Genomic DNA, 18,916 nt, shown 5'->3' on the forward strand with positions numbered 1-18,916 from the left:
TAACAGTGCAGAAAGCTGAATTCAGCTTGCATGCAGAGAGGCAGCTGAGGATAATGCAAAGAGCCCTTGACTTGTTCTCTGAGCTCTGCTTGGGCAAGTCACTTAACCATACATATGGGACTCAGTTATTTCCTCCTGAAATGGGTGCATTCAGCTAAATCAGTGAAAGCCTGCCCTTGATGGAAATACTTTTGCACATTAATTATTCACACTGTAAGATAACTAAAATGTTATAAAAGGTAATACCATGTTCCTGTACCTCGCTAAAAAATAAAACATTACCAGTTTTTCTGAAAGCTCCTTCCTATGCACAGCCTCTCTCCCTCCTGCCCTGGATTTAATGATAAATTTCCTGATAAATTTTGTTTTCCTGGTCTGAAGCCAAATATGATCAAATAAGCTAAGGTTGTAGAATTTCCATAAATCTAAATATGTTTTCATAAAGCTAGATCTACCTAAAGAATGTCCCTGTATTCTGAGCTTATGTTATTTTTTTGGATGTTGAACTATGCTTTGTTTTATGATATGATAGTAGAAGCTTCTTGTTTTTTTGTGGGGGGTGGGGGGTGCTGGGGGTATAATGATTACCTGGCAACAGGTTGAGTTCCACACTTTTCTTTAAAGGATCATTTTATATGAATGGATGGTATTTGTTGATGGTAGCTGCACCTTACTTAGTAAAAAAAAAAAAACTATTGATAACCCCAATTTGTTTTTTTGCTTCTTGCTCTAAAATCTGCTTTAGACTTTCTTTCATTCCAATACAATCATATTTTTAAGACCCAAGTAGCATAGCTGGTATGGAAAAGTGCACAAAAATCCTAAAGAAAAACATAGGAGTTTCCTGGAAAGACTGTGACGTGAATGTCTGTGTCTGTGGAAATAGAGGAAACGACAAACCCAATCCAGCAAGCAAGGGTGAGAAATGCATATTAGTAATTAAACCAGGGTCAGAGAATAGAGGAATTGTAGTCTTGTATTATATAGGCAAAACGACCCAACATAAATCAATATTTTTTATTTATAAAGAATTATAACTCTTAACATTTCAAACTGCCTGAAAGTATAGAGTGGAAGGTAAAAATTGATCTGCATCATCTTTCTTCCACACTTCAACCACCATTTTGCAGCCCTTAGAGAAAAAAGGGACAATAAGTTGTTGGTGGCTTACTTGTTTTTTTTATCTGGAGATCTTTTCTTGGGTATATGAAAACCTGCTTTATTTCTGTGCATTTCTGTAACTTAGCTCTCCAGTCTCCTATTAAGCACTTAGGCCATTTCCAATCATTTATATTAAAATTGAGGCTGTAATTAACATCCTTGCACATTCATCTGTGCACACATGGAGTGTTTCTCTAGCATAACTACCCCACAAAATCATATGTCTTTGGAGCATTTAACAAGTACCGTTGATTTAGTAACCAGATGTGTGAAGTAGTTCTTTGACAGCTAGTATCTGGTCTACTTCGGTCTCAGAATGCCAGGGCGAGAAAACGCTGTCTTCGCATCTGTGCGGTAGTTCATACGGCTGCCCTATCTTGCCCAGGCGGGTTCCTGAGATGCCGGAATAGCCTGCTGCTCATTAAGGAGCTTCAGCTCTTACTCAGAGTGTTATCTCAGGAGCGTCCCTTAATCACTTGGCATTACTTTCACTTAACTACTTGCATGTTTTAAGTCCTTATCAAGTTTTTAATTATTCGCTTAAGTTTTTTTTCCCAACAGTATAGTGAGATCATAATAGTCTTCCAATTAAGTATTTGTTGTTACTCCAAGTTAATTAAAGAAATTATAATGCAAAGGCACACACCAAAGAATTAAGTGAACTCACCCAGGTCACTGAGTGGAATTTTGTTTAGAGGTCTTACAAATGGGTTGCATACGCCCCAGTGAAGTCAGCTGCCTCTCAGAGGGTCTCTAGCTTCCTCTGTTGAGAAAACAGAACTGAGGTGGTATTTACGTCCCACTAGGTACCACCACCAACACTCTAGATCACCTGTGTTGGTTGCACTTTTAGCCACTGAAGAACAGAACCAGTGATAGCATTTGATTCTCTTTGGATATTTGGGCACTATAGGAGATTCTGGAAATTTAGGGACACTGAGGTGCTGTAGTTGAGTAATTAATGCACAGTGAGAAAGGATTCCCTGTGATGGCAGCATATTACAAGGGTGTGCATCACTATTATTTTCATTGCAAATGGAAATTTTCAAATGCCAACAATGAAGATTGGTTCCATTAAGTTAACGGCATTCTCATGGTGAACAATGGATCATTTTAATAAAAGAGGTTACAGAAAGAGTACATTGTATGTCAGAGCCTCCTCAGAGGGACAGGGGTGTGTATCTGAATCATCCTAGGAAATCTTCCAAACTACCAGCCCACCCCCCTCCAGCCTCCAAATCCCCCACATTCCTGGTCTAGATTCTGGTGCACTAGAGAAGGTAAATATGGTCTTGAGTAAGTTGGTTTTGAGAATTAGAGATCAGGGGATACAAAGTGATTTTGCAAAGCATTATGCAAATACAAGAAAAAATAAATTTCCAATTATAGTGTTTATGAAAAAAAAAAAACCCATAGCTTTGCTCTCAAGGAGTTTCATCTCTGTTGAAATGTAGTATTAAGCCTGTGGCAGGCCCTGAGCTTAAAATTTGACCTGTGTTGTCTCACTGAGTCCTGAGTGAAAGAAACACTGGGATCCAGCAGATTTGGGGGGAAGACTTTTTCTTGGTTATTATCCCCCAGGACACTGGGAACAGCTCAAAAATACATGCTTCCTTTGCATGGAGGAATGAAAAACTTTTAAGGAGAGGATGCTTAGTTCTCCTTTTATGAGCCTGAAGAAAGCCTTTGTCTTTTCTTCAGTTATAAAATCTCAATAATATGTGCTTAATATGTGTGTGACACATGTGTGTATAGAGGCCCCATAGTTTATGGATGCATCATAATTCATTTAACCAATTCTCTATTTCCATTTGGGTCCAAACTCCCCCAGGTTGTGGGGGTACTTCTCCAGGCCAGGGGTTTTTATTTGCTGCTGTAAATTATCTTCCTCAAACACACAGGCCTCTGGTAATTCAGCCCAGATGTGAGCATTTGAAAAGCTTGATAGTGAGTGAGCACGAATGCATTTAAATCAGAGAGCAAGGACTTGGCGTGACCTCATTGGAAAAGCTCCCATTCGTTCGGGGGAGGCCAAGCGGAGGCGGCTCGGGCTGGTACCACCCAGCCCCAGTGACGATAGAGCTCAGTCTTTTAGCCCCTCATTCTTCTGACTACCTCTTGCTTTTTTTTCTTTCTGATCTTCCCTCTCCTCCTCCCCTTTCTTCCACCTCTTTCCAAGTCACCTTTGCTATGCCCTAGGACCGTCCACTCAGAGGTAACCCTGAACACTGTCTCTCACACTTGTGGCTGAAAACATGCCGCATTAATGGAGACTTCTAGGAGGAAATATGGGGGGAAACTGACATTCTTTTGTCAAAGTTGCTGCAAACACAGAGCCTTTAAAAAAATTTCCAGTGTTTCAGCATCCCCTGGTCCATTCTGGAACATTCTGCCTTTAAAAAGAGTTTAACTCAAGGAAGCATCGTGGCTATAACCCATGGGTCCCCAACCTTCCACCTGATTTTTAAAAGATATTCTAAATATATGGAATACAACATAACCATGACCAGTAAAGTCTCTGATGAAGTGATTTATTGATATGGAAAGTTTCACCCAATATATTCTGGAGGACAGAAGCAGACCAGAAAACCATGTGCAACATGATTGCACTTCTGTAAAATATGAATAGAATTAATTTTAAAATGCTAGCAGTAGTTAATCTCTGGGTAAAGTGATCATGGGAATGATTTTTATTTCTTTTGCTTGTCTATTTTTTTCCCTTGCGGCATGTTCTCAGCCCCAAGTGTCACAGACAATGCTCAGGGGTACCTCTGAGTGGCCACTCAGAGTCCTAGGGCATAGCAAATGTGACGTGTGTGTGAGTCAGCCACAGCTTTTTGCTCACTCACCACTTTCCCATCTGAATGCACAATATCACAGAACATGAAGAATTAGACTGTCCATTCCCTTAATATCGACTGTGACCTTCTCAGTGACCTAACCCATTCTTGAACTTTCAAGAAGTAGGTGAGCAGCCTTCATCTTTTAGATCCAACATCTTAATTCATGAGAGTTCCAGAAAAACACAGAATCTTTCTGAACTCATGCTCAGTCTTGATTCCTGCTTCTTACAGGATCATAGTTTTCAGTGTGCTCCCTGATGAGCTATCAGACATCATTTTTGGGGATCTGCTCACTCTTCTCTGTAATCTGTCCGCAGGGGGACATGTAAAGGGCAGAAGGAAATAATTAGTGTTATGAAGGATGCAAAAAACTGGAAAGTGCAGAAATTAAACACTTGACCTTTAGTGCACACTTTCTCAGGAGCAGCACTATTGGCATTTGGGGTCAAGTCCTTCTTCATCAGAGGGAGCTACGCCATGCCATAACATGTTTGCAGCATCCCTGGCCTCTGCCCACTAGAGGCCAAGTCGGGGCAATCAAAAACTGTCCTCAGCATTGCCAAATGAATGCCACCCATCAAGATGCTTTAGCATCATTCTCAGGTTCAAATGCCAGCTCTTCCATTTATTAGGTATGTGGCTTTGGCACCATCTCTGGACCTGTTTCCTCACCTGTAAGATGGAACTGGAGCTGGTGGTAGTACAGGGGATGGTGAATGATTATACATGTTAACATGTAATGTAGACCCTCCATAAATGGTAACTGTTTTTATGATATAAATAACAGAGACTGCCTCCACCATATGTTCAATGGGTAAAAGTTTCCATAAAGGGATATATTGCCTTTGAAAAGGGACAGTTTAGGACTGTCTGACTTGGGGTGACCCCAGTCACTCTTGCCCTGGGTGGTGGACCTCATTGGGTCTCATGGTTCACCAGGCCCACCCATCACCTCTCTACCCAACTCACCTCTCCCACCCCTTCCTGCTCCCTTCTCAGAGCATGTGTACTACCTTCCTCAGGAAGGATAGGAACAGGCTATTTGGCAGTTTTGAAGCAAGAAGCACTTGGAATTCACCATGTGACCCTGGCACCTTAGGTTGCCCGAGGCAGAAGACTCCCTTCCCTGTTGGACAGGTCACAGCTAGGCCCTCGCCCTCTGGGCCTCTAGCCCTTCCCTGAAGAACTCAGAGTCATACTATGGGAGAGAAGCAGTGGGGCAGGTTTCTGCAGGCTTCCCTGGAGGGCCTTCTCTGGTTCTCCTAGTGATGCCTGGAAATTCAGAAGCAAGAGTTTTCCTGGCAGTGGAGCCACACTGTAGAAATAGATGGTGCTTCCCTTGGGGAATTCTCCAAGACTGCACCCCTCCCAGAGATGCGAGGGAGCACAGGGACTCCCACAGCACTGCATTATAGCTCAGAGAAAGGGATGTGCTTGGAGAAAGTGAGGACACTTAAATCACACTGCTGTCCTCAGCATACATTATAAAGTGAGACTGTGCCATCGCAGGGTCATTATAAGAAATAAAAAGAGATCTCCCTGCTCAAAATGTGGTTTAGGATCTGATAGAAATCTACTTAGGCAGGCGACTCTAGTGAGAGCCTGAAATGACCCACATTGACTGAATGAAACGTAGAATGAGGCATGTTCATTTAGTACGTGCTGGATGCTGATCACAAACTCGGCATTGCGGTGAATGCAGAAGTAACTGACCAATTCTTGCCCAATTCCTTGACATATCAAAGGCCCTGGAAAACACAGAAAATATGTTCTTTTGGGGAGAAAAAGTCAGAACTGGTCAGAAGAACATTCATTTTACAGCATTTTCCCATTCTGCATGAAATGGACAACTTCTGTAGCATTTGCCTTCCTTGAGAGAAAGTGCATAGGAAAGACACCTGGAAATTCCATTCTTGATCTTACAGTTAAAGTTTTAAAGAGGTTCTCAACTAAGTGAAAGCCTTTTATTATAGTCTCCCCAACACGGAGGAATAATAACAATACAGTAATGATCACCACCACTCACTGACAGCTGAACTACATGCCCCTACTGTGTTGAGCACACTTATAACATCTCTTTTTTCTCTGGTATGTGGGGCAAGTGAGGAAAATGAGGCACTGAGAGGTCGAATAGTTGGCCCAAGTCCCTAAGATGGATCTGTATTAGAGCTGGGGTTCCAACTTGTATCTCCCCACTTCCATGGCATTGACTTATGACCTGATGAATAAATGACACAAGGTAAAAACACTGGCCACCTGCATGTAAGTGACTGTTAAAGAACAGCCTGTCATAAACAACCAGTGTTCTCTGCTTTTTGACATGCATCTGTCCGGCTGATGGGCTGGTAGCCTGCCGCCCCTCCAAGCCATCTTGGTCACCTCACTGATGTGTGATGCTCTGTTATCACTGATGAGTGGTCAGGTGGGCACCTGTCCCATCAAGAACGGAAAAATACTGCTAATGGAAGGAGTATGAAAAGTAAAGATAAAACCTCTCTAAGCAAATTGGCAAGAAATTATACATGTTAAGCTATATGACGTTTGTCTCAGACACATGCCTCATCCAAGAGCCTGGATTTGTTTTGAGGCTGAAAATTGAATCATGGGCTTCAACTCTACAAAACTTTAGTGAAATCACTCACAGTTAGCATGCAAAAAAGAAACAGTATCTTTTTGCCGGAAAGGGCTGAAACAGAAGGTTTTTATTTTATGAGAGTCTGGGATAGACCATTTCATTTCATTAAGAACCCCTAGGTTGTGTTTTCACTTCATGGTACATGTTGATATGTGTGCCTGGGGAGCCATTCTCCCAAAGGACCATACGCATTTTTCATACACTCCGTAAATATGAAGTCATTACAGTGGCCCCCTTGAGGGAGAGATGGGATCGTGGATTCAGAGAGCAGGTAATTGGATGCCTAAGTAGAAAGGTAGATGGAACAGGGCAGGTTGCCAGGAAGTAGTGGGAAACGAGATAGGGCCTGTTTACTGGAACAAGAGTAAAGTCAGGGGCTCAGGCTTCAGAAACAAGGCAAACCCAGTTTCTAGAATAAAGATATCTGTTCAGAGTTGGACAAGCCACACATTGATCTGGTGCTAAGCCACCCAGCTCACTGCATATGGTTTCTTAAGCTCTCAAAGACTAGCCAGAGGATTGGTCTGGGTAATATGCCCACTTCCTGGAATGCCATCTTACCTTTATTACATAGTGAACTCATGCATTCTTTAAGACTCAGCTCAGTTGTCCAATGGGACATTTACTGTCCTGTGACACTGAGTCCTATGGATTTCAGTTTGGCATCCTCCCTCTTGATTCTGAAACTGAGTTAATTGCATCTGTCTATTGGACCCGTGTCATTGTGTATGTGTTACATTTCATTGTGTTTGTCAGAAAGCATTACATGACATTGATGTGGAATATGAACAAAGAAGTGTGACAGTCCTTTGACTCATGGCTCCACCACTCTATGTGTATGGCTTCAGGAAGGTGACTACATATCTGTATCTCAGTTTTCTCATCTGTAAAGTGGAGCCATAATTTGCCACCTATGGCATCTGACTGTAATGAAGTTTAAATGAAATGGTGCCTGTACAACCCTTTGTATAGTCCCCAGCACATAAGAACCCCCATTAATTTGGAGTCTTTGGTTGTGGCTAACTAACGAAATTGAAGGAAACTGAACTAACAAGACCTTAGAAAAGACAGGAATCTAGGCTTGTATAGGCATCTAGGGAGCAGAAGCCAGTGGATAATTTCATCAGGGTACAGCTGGCAGAACAAATAGGCTTCAAGTATCCTCGATCTTTGGGTCATTGTAATCACATTTATATTACAAGGTGAAAGAATCTCACTAGTCTAGCTTGGGTCACATGCTCACATGTTGGAGGAAGAGTTGGAGTGAGCAGAGGAAAGTGCTCTGCTGTTCTACGTGCAGCCAGCAACCCTTAAGGTTTGCATGTGTGACTCCTGCTGTAGACCATTGCAGCATTATTTATTTTTTTACATAAGCACACAATTTAAATAAAAGTCTAGAGACAACAGGAAAATTTGAATTAGGGCTGGATTTTAGCTATTAAAGAATTATGAAATATTAAGAAATTATTGTGTTGTGGTGAAAAGTTACTGAGATTATGCTTTTTAAAATACTAGCCTTCTCTGTTAGAAGTATATAATGACATAATTAAAAGTAAAAGAAAAAAAGAATCACCAAATTTTGGCATAGGAAACAGACCCTGTGTTCTACTTAACTGATGAGGGACTCTTACCGGGCAGGGAGATCACTTTCTTTGGAAAGCCTTCCCCTTCTGAAACTACCGCAACTTTTTAAAAGGTGTTTCATGGTTAATGCAGAATCTACTGGTTCTAGTCTGCTTTTTAAACAATAGGGAACAATGTACTTGTTTATATGTTGACACAGATACTATTGCACTAGTCTTGTTTCTCAGCCTATCTTTTAATGGGATTGAACAGCACATAATAACTGAGGACTCTGCTTCCCGCAAAAGTGCTGGCTCAGTGAGCAAGAGGCAGCCCGGGAGAAGGTTCTGTTTAAAAGCTTTGTCTATAGAGTCAAAGGGACCCCAATCCAGACCTCGCCCTGCCACGCAGGCTGATCTCAGAAACGGCTTCTGCATCTGTGAAATGGGAGCAATGATAGGTATCTCCCATCCAGCGTTGTGAGAATTCAGTAAAAGAGTACATGGTAAGCCCTAGGCACGTGGTCTGGCCAGCAAGTAAGAGCCCAGGAAACAGGAGCTACTCCTCAGGGTATGTTAGTTGACAGAGATAAAAATACATGGAAGAGCAAAGAAAGCAGGGAACAACCACCACCGCCTGGTTGACCTGGAAGGTCCTTCAGGATGCAGACTCCTCCTTGCTTTGTGCTCACCATTCCAACAACTCACGGCTGCTTCTGCTCCATCAGCTTCAGGTACTGATTCTTGTTCTTCTTTCTCGGCCTCGTGGCTGCGGCTTAGTACCTCTTTCGGCCTCAACTGTTTCCTTCTTGACTGGTCTCTCTATCTCCTGGTCTGAGAGGTCATGTGTGGTCGGTCTGTCCATTGCTCATCCCTTGTAAGCTCTCGTGGGTGAGCTGTCTTCCCAGGCCGGCTTACTCACTGGCTGCCTTTGAGCCACGGGACCATCCTTGGTGTGTTCAGCAGTGGCCGGAGTCAGAGAAACTAAATTAGCATGGGAGACTATGCGGATCATGATGAATTATGTCTCGTTGGAAGCCAAATAACGAATGTTTATCCAACACCCAAAAGAGATGCCGTTTACCTGCAGTATTTTCCCCACCTGGATTTCTTTATACCCCACAGAATCTCCATTTTTTTCCCTGGCTTTCAGGTATAGCTCAAACCCCATCATGTCCTTTTAAGGACATTGTGTTAAGCCTTTAACATAATGCAGGATTTACTGAGCCACAATAGTTAGAAATTCTAGAACCCCTACCTATGCCAGGCACTGTATTGAGTACTTTATAAATAATTTATCTCATTTAAATGTGTAACTGCCCTCCAAGGTGAGCATAATTATGTCCACTTTATACACAAGGGATCTTAGACTACAAGCTTAAGTCACTTCCCCCAGGCCATGTAGCATTACATTCCAGAAAGTCGATTTTTATTAATAATTGCTAATATTTACTGAATGTTTTACACATACTTCATTTAATCCTTCTAAAACCCTATGAGATAAATGCAGTCATGACACCCATTTTAGAAAAGACAAAAAAGAAGCTGACTAACTTGCCCAAGGCCACACAGCTAATAAGGATGGAGGTGGGATTCCATATTCTAGATCTTTCTAATTCCAAAACCTATTTCCCCCACACCTCCTCATTTCCTTCCCTGCCTTGGTACTTAACTTTCTATTCTCACAAACCTAACGCAAATCAGTCTTCATTAATCTCACCTATAAGTGAGATAAAGCCTTGTAAGTAAAAATAAAAAGGATTTATTCTCTTTGTGAAATTTCCCTTGATGATTCAACATTCAAGGTGGAACTTTTCAAATGATTTTACCATCTCAGTGATAAAGTGTTTCTTGGCCTTTTTCAGTTTTGTTTTGTTTTGTTTTTCCTTTTTTTTCTTTATTTCATTTATCAAGTGTTTTGTCATTGCCAAAGGGCAGGGGGAGAAGAAAGGGCAAATGCCCAAAGCCTGACTGCAGAGCTAAGGGCAGGGTCACCCTGTTGCTTTAGCCATGGTTTATCTTGACTATCATCAGTTTGAGAACAAGTTCTCTCCAGGAACTGCACTGTGAGCTGTCTTGGGACATTATGCATCTTCATGCATTATTCATTAAGCAAGGCTCCAACACTTGAGAAAAACTTCGGGGCGGCAGCTGGCCACTACCTACTGCACAGTGCCGGCCGTCCCCGGCCAGCTTCATCGTTACAGGATTTTGAAAACAGAAAGTTGTGAAGGGCTCCGGTGCCCTCTCGCTGTCTGGGGCTGTTTCAGAGCCCTCCTAGGACAGGGACCTGCAATTTGTGGCCTCACAGATGGAGCAAGCGAAGGCGGAGAAGAGGGACAGGCGACTGAGACCCAGAATACTATGATTTGCATGAGAAAAGACCAAGATTAACTGCTGCTGAGGGCTTGGCTTCTGGCCAAGGGAAAGCCCAGGGCCGGGAAGATGAGAGGAAATGAGGGAGGGTGTGAGTGAAACTCGCCTGGCGGACGGGGGCGAGGCAAACATCGGGTCCTCACACCCACCCCAAGTCTGAAAACCACTGAGCCACAAACAGGCCTGAGGGTTCAGTTTCATAGTGCTTACTCAGCTGGCTTCTGCTCTAAACGCCCAGAGCTCACCTGGGCTTTGTTTTGAAGCTGTCTGAGGTATTAATGGCTCCTGAATGTGTGTCATAAAATGGAGAACACTGTGTGCCTCCCATTGCAGTTGGGATTTCTTTTTAACTCACCTTCTTTTGAGAGATTGTATCTGCATATATGTGTATATATGCACATGTAGGTACATACATACAAACGTTGCAGATTTCTCTTAAAGGCCAAAAACAGCACAACCGTCCCCTAATTCCTCAAAATGCTGCTTTTGGGGAAACTGAATGAGGAAATGAAATCATGCTGAGAAAAAGAGAAAACTGAAGAAACAAACTTCTCTACTGTTTTTCAGGTTTTACATTGAGAGCATATCATTTCTGAAGGATAAAACCACCGTGGAGCTGTTTTTCCTGAATGCAAAGTCCTGCGTACACAAGGTAAGGTGCTGAGTTCGTTATGTTTGGTGAGTGACACCAAACAGGCTGCAGTTGCAGGGGGGAATGGTGTGTGTCTTTTCATGCTCCAACAAAGAAAAATGTTCATCATCTTTTCCGTTGATATTTCCTATCCCACCAAAAAAAAGCGAGAGAGAGAAAGGGATAAGCTCTTCTCAAATTCTGAGTGGGGAAGACAGCCATCTGCAGAGGACTCATGCTCACACAGTCAGCACTCCTTTAAATGAAGCTAATATTCCACAAGGTGTGACCCAGAAAGACACAAAGATGGGTCAATAGGATTGTGATCAAAAGCTCACAAAAGGCCAGAAGTCATTTTCAGCAGTCTTCCCTACCCTTATCATAATTCATAATCAATATTATTTAGGGGCCTCTGCTCAGAGACACACGCTTTAAAGCCGTGTCTCAGTTATTTGTGGCGAGGAGCCAATCTTTTTGTTGTTTCCCATTTGTACCCAATCTGTGGAAGGCACGTTGCTTTTGTAGAATTCAATGAATATGATTTGCTAGAAAAATGATCCCATGCTTAGATGTTGCAGTCATGTCATTAGGTCATAAACTTTTAAACACTTTCAGTTTTCATCTTGGCTCCTTGCAGACTAGCATTGCTTTAAACGCCTCCACAAACCACACGCTAGGCAAGGGCAGGGGTCTGTGGCCAGGATATGTTCTCAGTCTTCAAGATCTCAGGTGCCACGGTCTGCTTCTGTTACCAGAGACAGGGCCTTGGTCTGCTTGTGAGGAAGAATTTGGGAATGGATGCAGGAAAGCTGTTAAGCATTAAGAGTTTACTTGGAGATTTATAGTTCAGGAAGAGACAAGACTACTCACCCAGTACGTGGGGTGCAGGCAGATCCAGAGGAGGTTGTGCTGAGGGAACAAAAGAAGGCTTTTTAAAAAATAAGATTAGGTTGCAAAAGGAACAGGTGCAGTCCTGCTGGAGCTGGGGCTTGCTCCACCCTCAGATTGGGCACAGGGCTTTTTGACTATATTGGGTCCCCACTGAACTGTCATGGCATGTGGAGATGTGATTTTCACGATGCTAATGACAGAGGGGCATGATTTTTACTGTGTTAAGGATTTGGGGGTGAAGTTTGGGTCAGTTTCTCCTCCATGTTGAAACTAGCCAGTTTTGGCCAGTCTGGTATCTATATTCTCACTGGGCATCCTTCAAGAACAGCTTACACAGAATTTGTAGAATATAAGCAAACATCTAGTTGAACATAAAGACCAGCTGAAGTCGCCCTCCTCCTCCCCTGCTCATGTCGGGCTATCTACCTATATAACACTCCCAGATTCAGTGGGAGCTCTTTTCCCCACGTACATCACCCTAAATCTGAGGGGTAGCCAGGATGGACCTGGCCTAAAAAGACAAGGAGATTATTGCAGCTACGTTGGTACTCTTCCCTTGGCCCCCCAAAAATTAGGGGTGGCCCACTGAGCAATCATAGCTTTTGGTTTCAGAATCAGCAATGGCAATGTTATTGTCAGGATTTTGTAAACAGCTTTACTGAGATACAATTGACTTACCTATTTAACCTGTATAATTTTACATGTTTTAACATACGTAATAGCTGTGAAATGATCACCATAATCAAGATAGGAAATATACCCAGGAACCACAGAGCTGCTTTTTCTCACAGTAGTTTACTTTACATTTTCTAGAGTTTTATATCAATGGAATCATATAGTCAATAATCTTCTTACCTTTTTCTGTGAGTATAGTTATTTTGAAATTCATCCATGTAGTTGCATATATCAGTAATTCATTTCTTTTTATTGCTGAGTAGTATTCCAGTGATGGCTATACCTTAATCTGTTATCCATTCACCTGTGAGGGTTTTCTTCCCATTTTTTTCGCCAGATTTACTGGGATATAGTTGACATATAACATTATGTAGGTTTAAGGTGTATGACATGATGATTTGATACACATATACATTGCAAAATTATCTGTTCATTTGTTGATATACATTTGGATTGTATAGTTTGGTAACTATTCCAAATAAAATGGCTATGGACATCCATGTACAAAAGGCATTGTATGCACATATGCTTTCTTTTTTCTTGAGTAAATACCTAGGAGGAGAATGGCTAGATCAGATGGTGGGTATGTTTAAAGCAGTACCAAACTGTTCTCCAAAGTGGTTTGTGCATTTATATTCCCACAAATAGTTTTTGAGAGTTCTAGTTCCTTGGTATCCTTGTCAACACTTGGCATGGTAGTCTTTTCATTTTAGCCATTCTGATGGTTAAGTGATGGTATCACATAATGGTTTTAATTTGTATTTCCTTGATGACATACAATATTGAGCATTTCTCATATGCTTATGACCAATGATACATCTTTATGTTTGAATCTTTTGCCCAGGTTCTTTGGGATTTTACTTTTCTTAGTACTGAATTTTCAGAGTACATATGCTCAAGATACAAGTACTTTATCAGTGGGAGTTTTGGACCCATTCCAGTGTGTGAAGGTTTTCTCACAATAGCAAGCAGTTCTCAGATGCCATCTAGGTGTGCTGCAATTCAGCTCAGTTCTGACACTATCTACAAGGAGGTAGCATCAGATTCTACAATTTAAAAGTTCAGCCTTACAAGATTGTTCCTCTCCCCCCTTCAGGTACCAACTCAACTCCAGGTTATCAGCTGTGCTTCTTACCCACCAGATATAATCGGAGGGGCCCAAGACTTCCTCCTCAGGTTCTATTAATTTGCTGGATCAGCTCATGCAATTCAGAGAAAAATTTTATTTACCAGTTCATTGGTTTATTATAAAGGGATATAACTCTGAAACAGCCAGATGAAAAAGATGCATAGGGCAAGGTATGGGGGAAGGGTGTGGACCTTCCATGCTCTCTCCCAGTCTCCATGGTTCACCACCCCAGGAGTTCCCAAACCCCATCCTTTGGGTTCTTACGGAGTCTTCATTACATAGGTATGATTAATTAAACATTGACCAATGGTGATTGAACTCAGTCTCCAGCCCCTAGTTTCTCCAATTCCAGGGAGGGAAGGTGGGGACTGAAAGTTCCAACCCTCTAAACATGTGGTTGGCTCTCCTGGCAACCAGCCCCCCATCTTAGCTGCGGTCCAAAAGTCACCTCATTAACATAAAAAAAGGACGCCTTTGTTGCTCTCATCACAGGAAATTCCAAGGGTTTTAGAACCTGTGCCAGAAACTGGGTGAAGAACAAATATAACTATTTCTTAGTATAAATCCCAAATTACAATCAGTTATATGAATTGCAAATATTTTCTCCTAGTCTCAGCCTTGCTTTTCATTCTCTTAATAATGTCTTTCAAAGACTAGAAGGTTTTTATTTTGATGAAGTCCATTTTATGAATTTCTTTTCTTTTATGGGTTGTGCTTTTTGATAGTGTATCTCATTAACTTTGCCTAACCCAAGGTCACAAAGATTTTCTCCTGTATTTCCTTTAGAAGTTTTAGAGTTTTAGGTTTTACACTTAGGTCTATGATCCATTTTGAGTTAATTTTTATATATGGCACAAAGGATTGTTAAAAAAATTGATACAGGCCCAATGTGGTATCACTTCCACTAAACCAAATCACCAAACTGGAGCTTAATACCTAAACTGAGTTAGTTTCGACCTCCCCAAGAAATGTAGTCAGTCAGGAATTTTCTGTTCAGCATTATCGAAAAGATAATCTATCACTTGAGTCTCTCTATCTTCCCTAAAAGAGGGTGAGGTGATCTATATAAGACCCTCTGGTCTTCCTCCTAAGAGAAAGTGACCTTGCCTGAAACAATCCCTTCTTTTCTTTTGCTACTAAATCCCTCCCCCCACCCTCCTGTCTACAGAAACCTTCCGTTTTATACAATTACTTGAAGCATCTCTCTACTTGCTTGAGGGAATGCTGCCTGATTCATGAATCACCTAATAAAGCCAATTAGATCTTCATATTTACTTGGATGAACTTTGTTTTTTAACAGTATGGATTGAAGTTCTTTATGTTGGCATAGGGTATTTACTCCAGCTGAAATTACTGCCATTTCTGCACTGCATTGCCTTTTACAAAAATCAATTGTCTATACATGTGTGGGGTTATTTCTGGACACTGTTCTGTTCCATTGATCTATTTGTGAACCTTTATGCCAGAAACATACTGTTTTGATTACCACAGCTTATAATGTGCCTTGAAATCAGAACAAACTCCCAACTATGTCCTTTTTCGAAGTTGCTTTCTTTATTCCAAGTTTCTGCATTTCCATATGAATTTTAGTATCAACTTGTCGATTTCTACAGAAAAAGAAAAAAAAACTCTGCCAAAACTTTGCTTAGGATTGCACTGAATTTGTACACCAATGTGGGAAGAATTGGCAGCTTAGCAATACTGAGTCGTGGGACTCATGAGCAGGCCAATGTCTCCCTTTATTTAGACCATCGTTAATTTCTCTCAACAGTGTCTTGTTTTCAGTGGGCATTTTATATGTCTCTAAGTCTTTCATAACATCTGATACAATTTTACATAGTATCTTTTATTTCAATTTCTGAATGTTCATTACTAGTATATAGAAATACAATTGATTTTTTCTGTATTGATCTTGAATCCTTGATAAACTCACTTATTTCTGGTAGGTTTTTTATAGATTCCATCAAGTTTTTGTTATAGATGACCATTATCTGCCAAAAAAGGTAGTTTTACTTCTTCTTCTCCAATCTACATGCCTTTTTATTAGTTGCCAAATTTATGGAGACAGTGCCCATAATATTTTCTTATTATCCTTCTAACATGTTGCAGTCTGAGTGATATTCCCTCTTTTGATCCTGATATTAGTAATTGGTGTTTTCTTCCTTTTTTTCTCAATTAGTCTGGCTAGAAGCTTATCATTACTAAGGTTCTCAGGGAACTGGCTTTTTGTTTCAATCATTTTCTTTGTTGCTTTTCTTTTTTCAATTCCATGGATTTTTTGCTATGATCTTTATTATCTTTACCTTTTATCTTTAATTTTTCCTTTCTTCATGTTCCTTTGGGTTTAGTTTGCTCTTCTTACTCTAGTGTCTTAAGATAGAAGCTAAGATCATTGATTAAAGATTTTTATTTTCTGATACAGGCATTTAGTACTATAAAATTTCCCTCTAGGTACTGATTTTGTAGTATCCCACAAATTCTGATATATTGTGTTTTCATTTTCATTTACTTCAAATATTTTCAAATTCCCTTTTTGCACATCTTCGTTGGTTCATTATTATTCAGAAGAGTAGAGTTTCGTTTCTAAATATTTGGGAATTTTTAGAGATCTTTCTATTATTTATTTTTAATTTAATCCCAGTGTGGTCAGAGAACACACTTTGTATGAATTAAATCCTTTTAAACTTATGGTTAATTTATGGCCCAAAATATGCTCCATCTTGGTAAATGATCCCTGTACACTTGGGAAGAATGTATATTCTGCAGTCATTGGGTGGAATGTTCTATACATGTTGATTAGGTCAACTTCGTTGATAGTATTGTTCAAGTTTACTATATCTTACTGATTACCTACTTCTAGTATCACTTATTGACTGGGTGCTGAAACTTTAGCTATCATTGTGGATTTTACTATTTCTCTTTGCAGTTCTGTCTTTGTTTCATCTTTCAAAGTTGTTATTAGGGCATAAACATTTAGAATTGCAATGTCCTCTTACCATTATAAAATGATCCACTTTATCCTGGTAATATTTTTTTTCTGAAGTCTGCTTTGTTTGATATTAATATAACCATTCCAAGTTTCTTATGACTAGGCTTAGCATGAATCTTTTTCCATCCTTTTAATTTTAAACTCTTTGTGTCTGTATACTTAAAATGCATTTCTTATAGACAACCTATAGTTGCATCTTGGTTTTTTTTTCCATTTTGGGAATCTCTGTGTTTTAATTGGTTGTGTGCACCATTACATTTAATGTGATTATTGATATGGTTAAGTTTAAGTCTATCCTATCTTGGTATTTGTTTCCTATTTGTCCCACCTAGTCTTTGTTCCTTTTCACTGCCTTCTTTTGGATATATTGAGTTATTTTATGATTCCGTTTTATTTCCTTTGTTGGATTATTAGCGATAACTCTTTGGTTATTTCTCCAGTTGCTTCAGGGTTTATACTATACATCTTTAACTTACCATATCTGCCTTCAAGTGATATTATACCATTTCATGTGTAGTATAGAACTTTACAATAGTACATTTCTTTTTTATTTTTATTAAGGTATCATTCATATACAATCTTATAAAGGTTTCACATGAGCAGCACTGTGGTTACAATATTCACCCATATTATCAAGTCCCCCCTCCCATTGCAGTCACTGTCCATCAGCATAGAAAGATGCTATAAAGTCACTACTTAAATAGCATATTTCTATGTCTCTTGTCTCAGCCATTATGCTACTGGTATCCTTCATTTTACTTTTAGGTATGTTATAGATAGGTACAATATTGTTACAGTTTTTTGTGTAAACATTTGATTATCTCTGGCTGCTTTTAAGATTTTCTCTTCATCATTGCTTTTGATTATGAAGTGTTTTGGTATAACTTTCTTCATGTTTCTTGTGATTGGTGCTTATTGAACATCTTGGACTTGTGCTTTTACAGTTTTCATCGAACTTAGAAATCTCTCAGGCATATTTTCTTCAAATACTTTTTTCTGTTCCCACCCATGCGTCCTTTGCAAACTCCAGTTACACACGTACCAGACCACCCGAAGTTATCCCACAGCTCAGTGATGCTCTTTTCATCTTATTTAATTATTTCTTCTGTGTTTTATTTTGGATAGTTTCTATTGCTGTCTTCAATTGCTTTCATCTTTTTTTTTGGCAATCTAGTTTGCTGTTTTTCTCATCCAATATTTGGAGTTTTTATCTTTAAAAGTTTAATTTGATCATTTTTATATCTTGCATTTAACTACTTAACTTTTTGAACATATTAGATATAGTTATAATACTCTTTTAATGTCCTTATCTGCTTTCTTGAACATCTGTCTGTTCTGTGTGTCATTTCTGGGTGGTTTTTGACTATCTGATTTTTCACCTTATTATGGGTCATGTTTTTCTCCATATTTGCATGTCTGATCATATTTGATTGGATGCTGGACATTGTTTAATTTCTTTTTGGGTGCTGCATATTTTTTATTCCTGCAAATATTCTTGACATTTGCTTTGTAATGTAGTTCAGTTTACTTGGATGCAGTTTGATGTTTTTCAGGTCTTGCTTTGATACTGTGGCCCAGAGCCGTGCTCAGTCTAAAGTTCATTATTCCCCATTACTGAGGCAAGATCTTCCTAAGTACTCAGTGCCCCATTACTTATGAGTTTTTCAGTCTGGCTGGTGGGAACAGGCAGTTTCCAGCCCTGTATGAGGACAAGGTACTCTTCCCTTTCATCCTTTCAGATAGCTCTTTCCTCAACCATGGGCAGTCTCCTTCCATGCTTACAGTGACCAGTACCTGCTAAATACTCAAAAAAGACTTCCTGCATATGTTCAGGGTTCTCTCTGTGCAGAGCTCATTCCTCTGGACTCTGTCTTGCAAATTCAATCATTTTGGTCTCTCCAGTCTCACAGCTCCATCTCCTGAACTCAGAGAGTCCACCAACTCCATCTGTCTTTTCCTTTCGCAGCCTGTAAACCTTCTCATGGCAATAAGTAGGGACAATCACAAGGTTTGTATGGTTCAGG

General features: G+C 40.3%; 1 protein-coding gene across 5 annotated transcripts in view; it reads left to right on the plus strand.

Annotated features, from left to right (window-relative positions):
* FRMD4B (FERM domain containing 4B) overlaps positions 1-18,916 on the plus strand; it is a 322,173-nt gene that overhangs the window by 221,120 nt on the left and 82,137 nt on the right. For all 5 annotated transcript variants that reach the window (XM_057507519.1, XM_057507504.1, XM_036877716.2 and 2 more), the window contains one exon: positions 11,145-11,229. In XM_057507519.1, the coding sequence (XP_057363502.1) occupies positions 11,145-11,229 (85 nt within the window). The remainder of the gene's footprint in view (positions 1-11,144; positions 11,230-18,916) is intronic.

This window comes from Manis pentadactyla, chromosome 1 (genome assembly GCF_030020395.1).
Source record: "Manis pentadactyla isolate mManPen7 chromosome 1, mManPen7.hap1, whole genome shotgun sequence".
NCBI lineage: Eukaryota > Metazoa > Chordata > Mammalia > Pholidota > Manidae > Manis > Manis pentadactyla.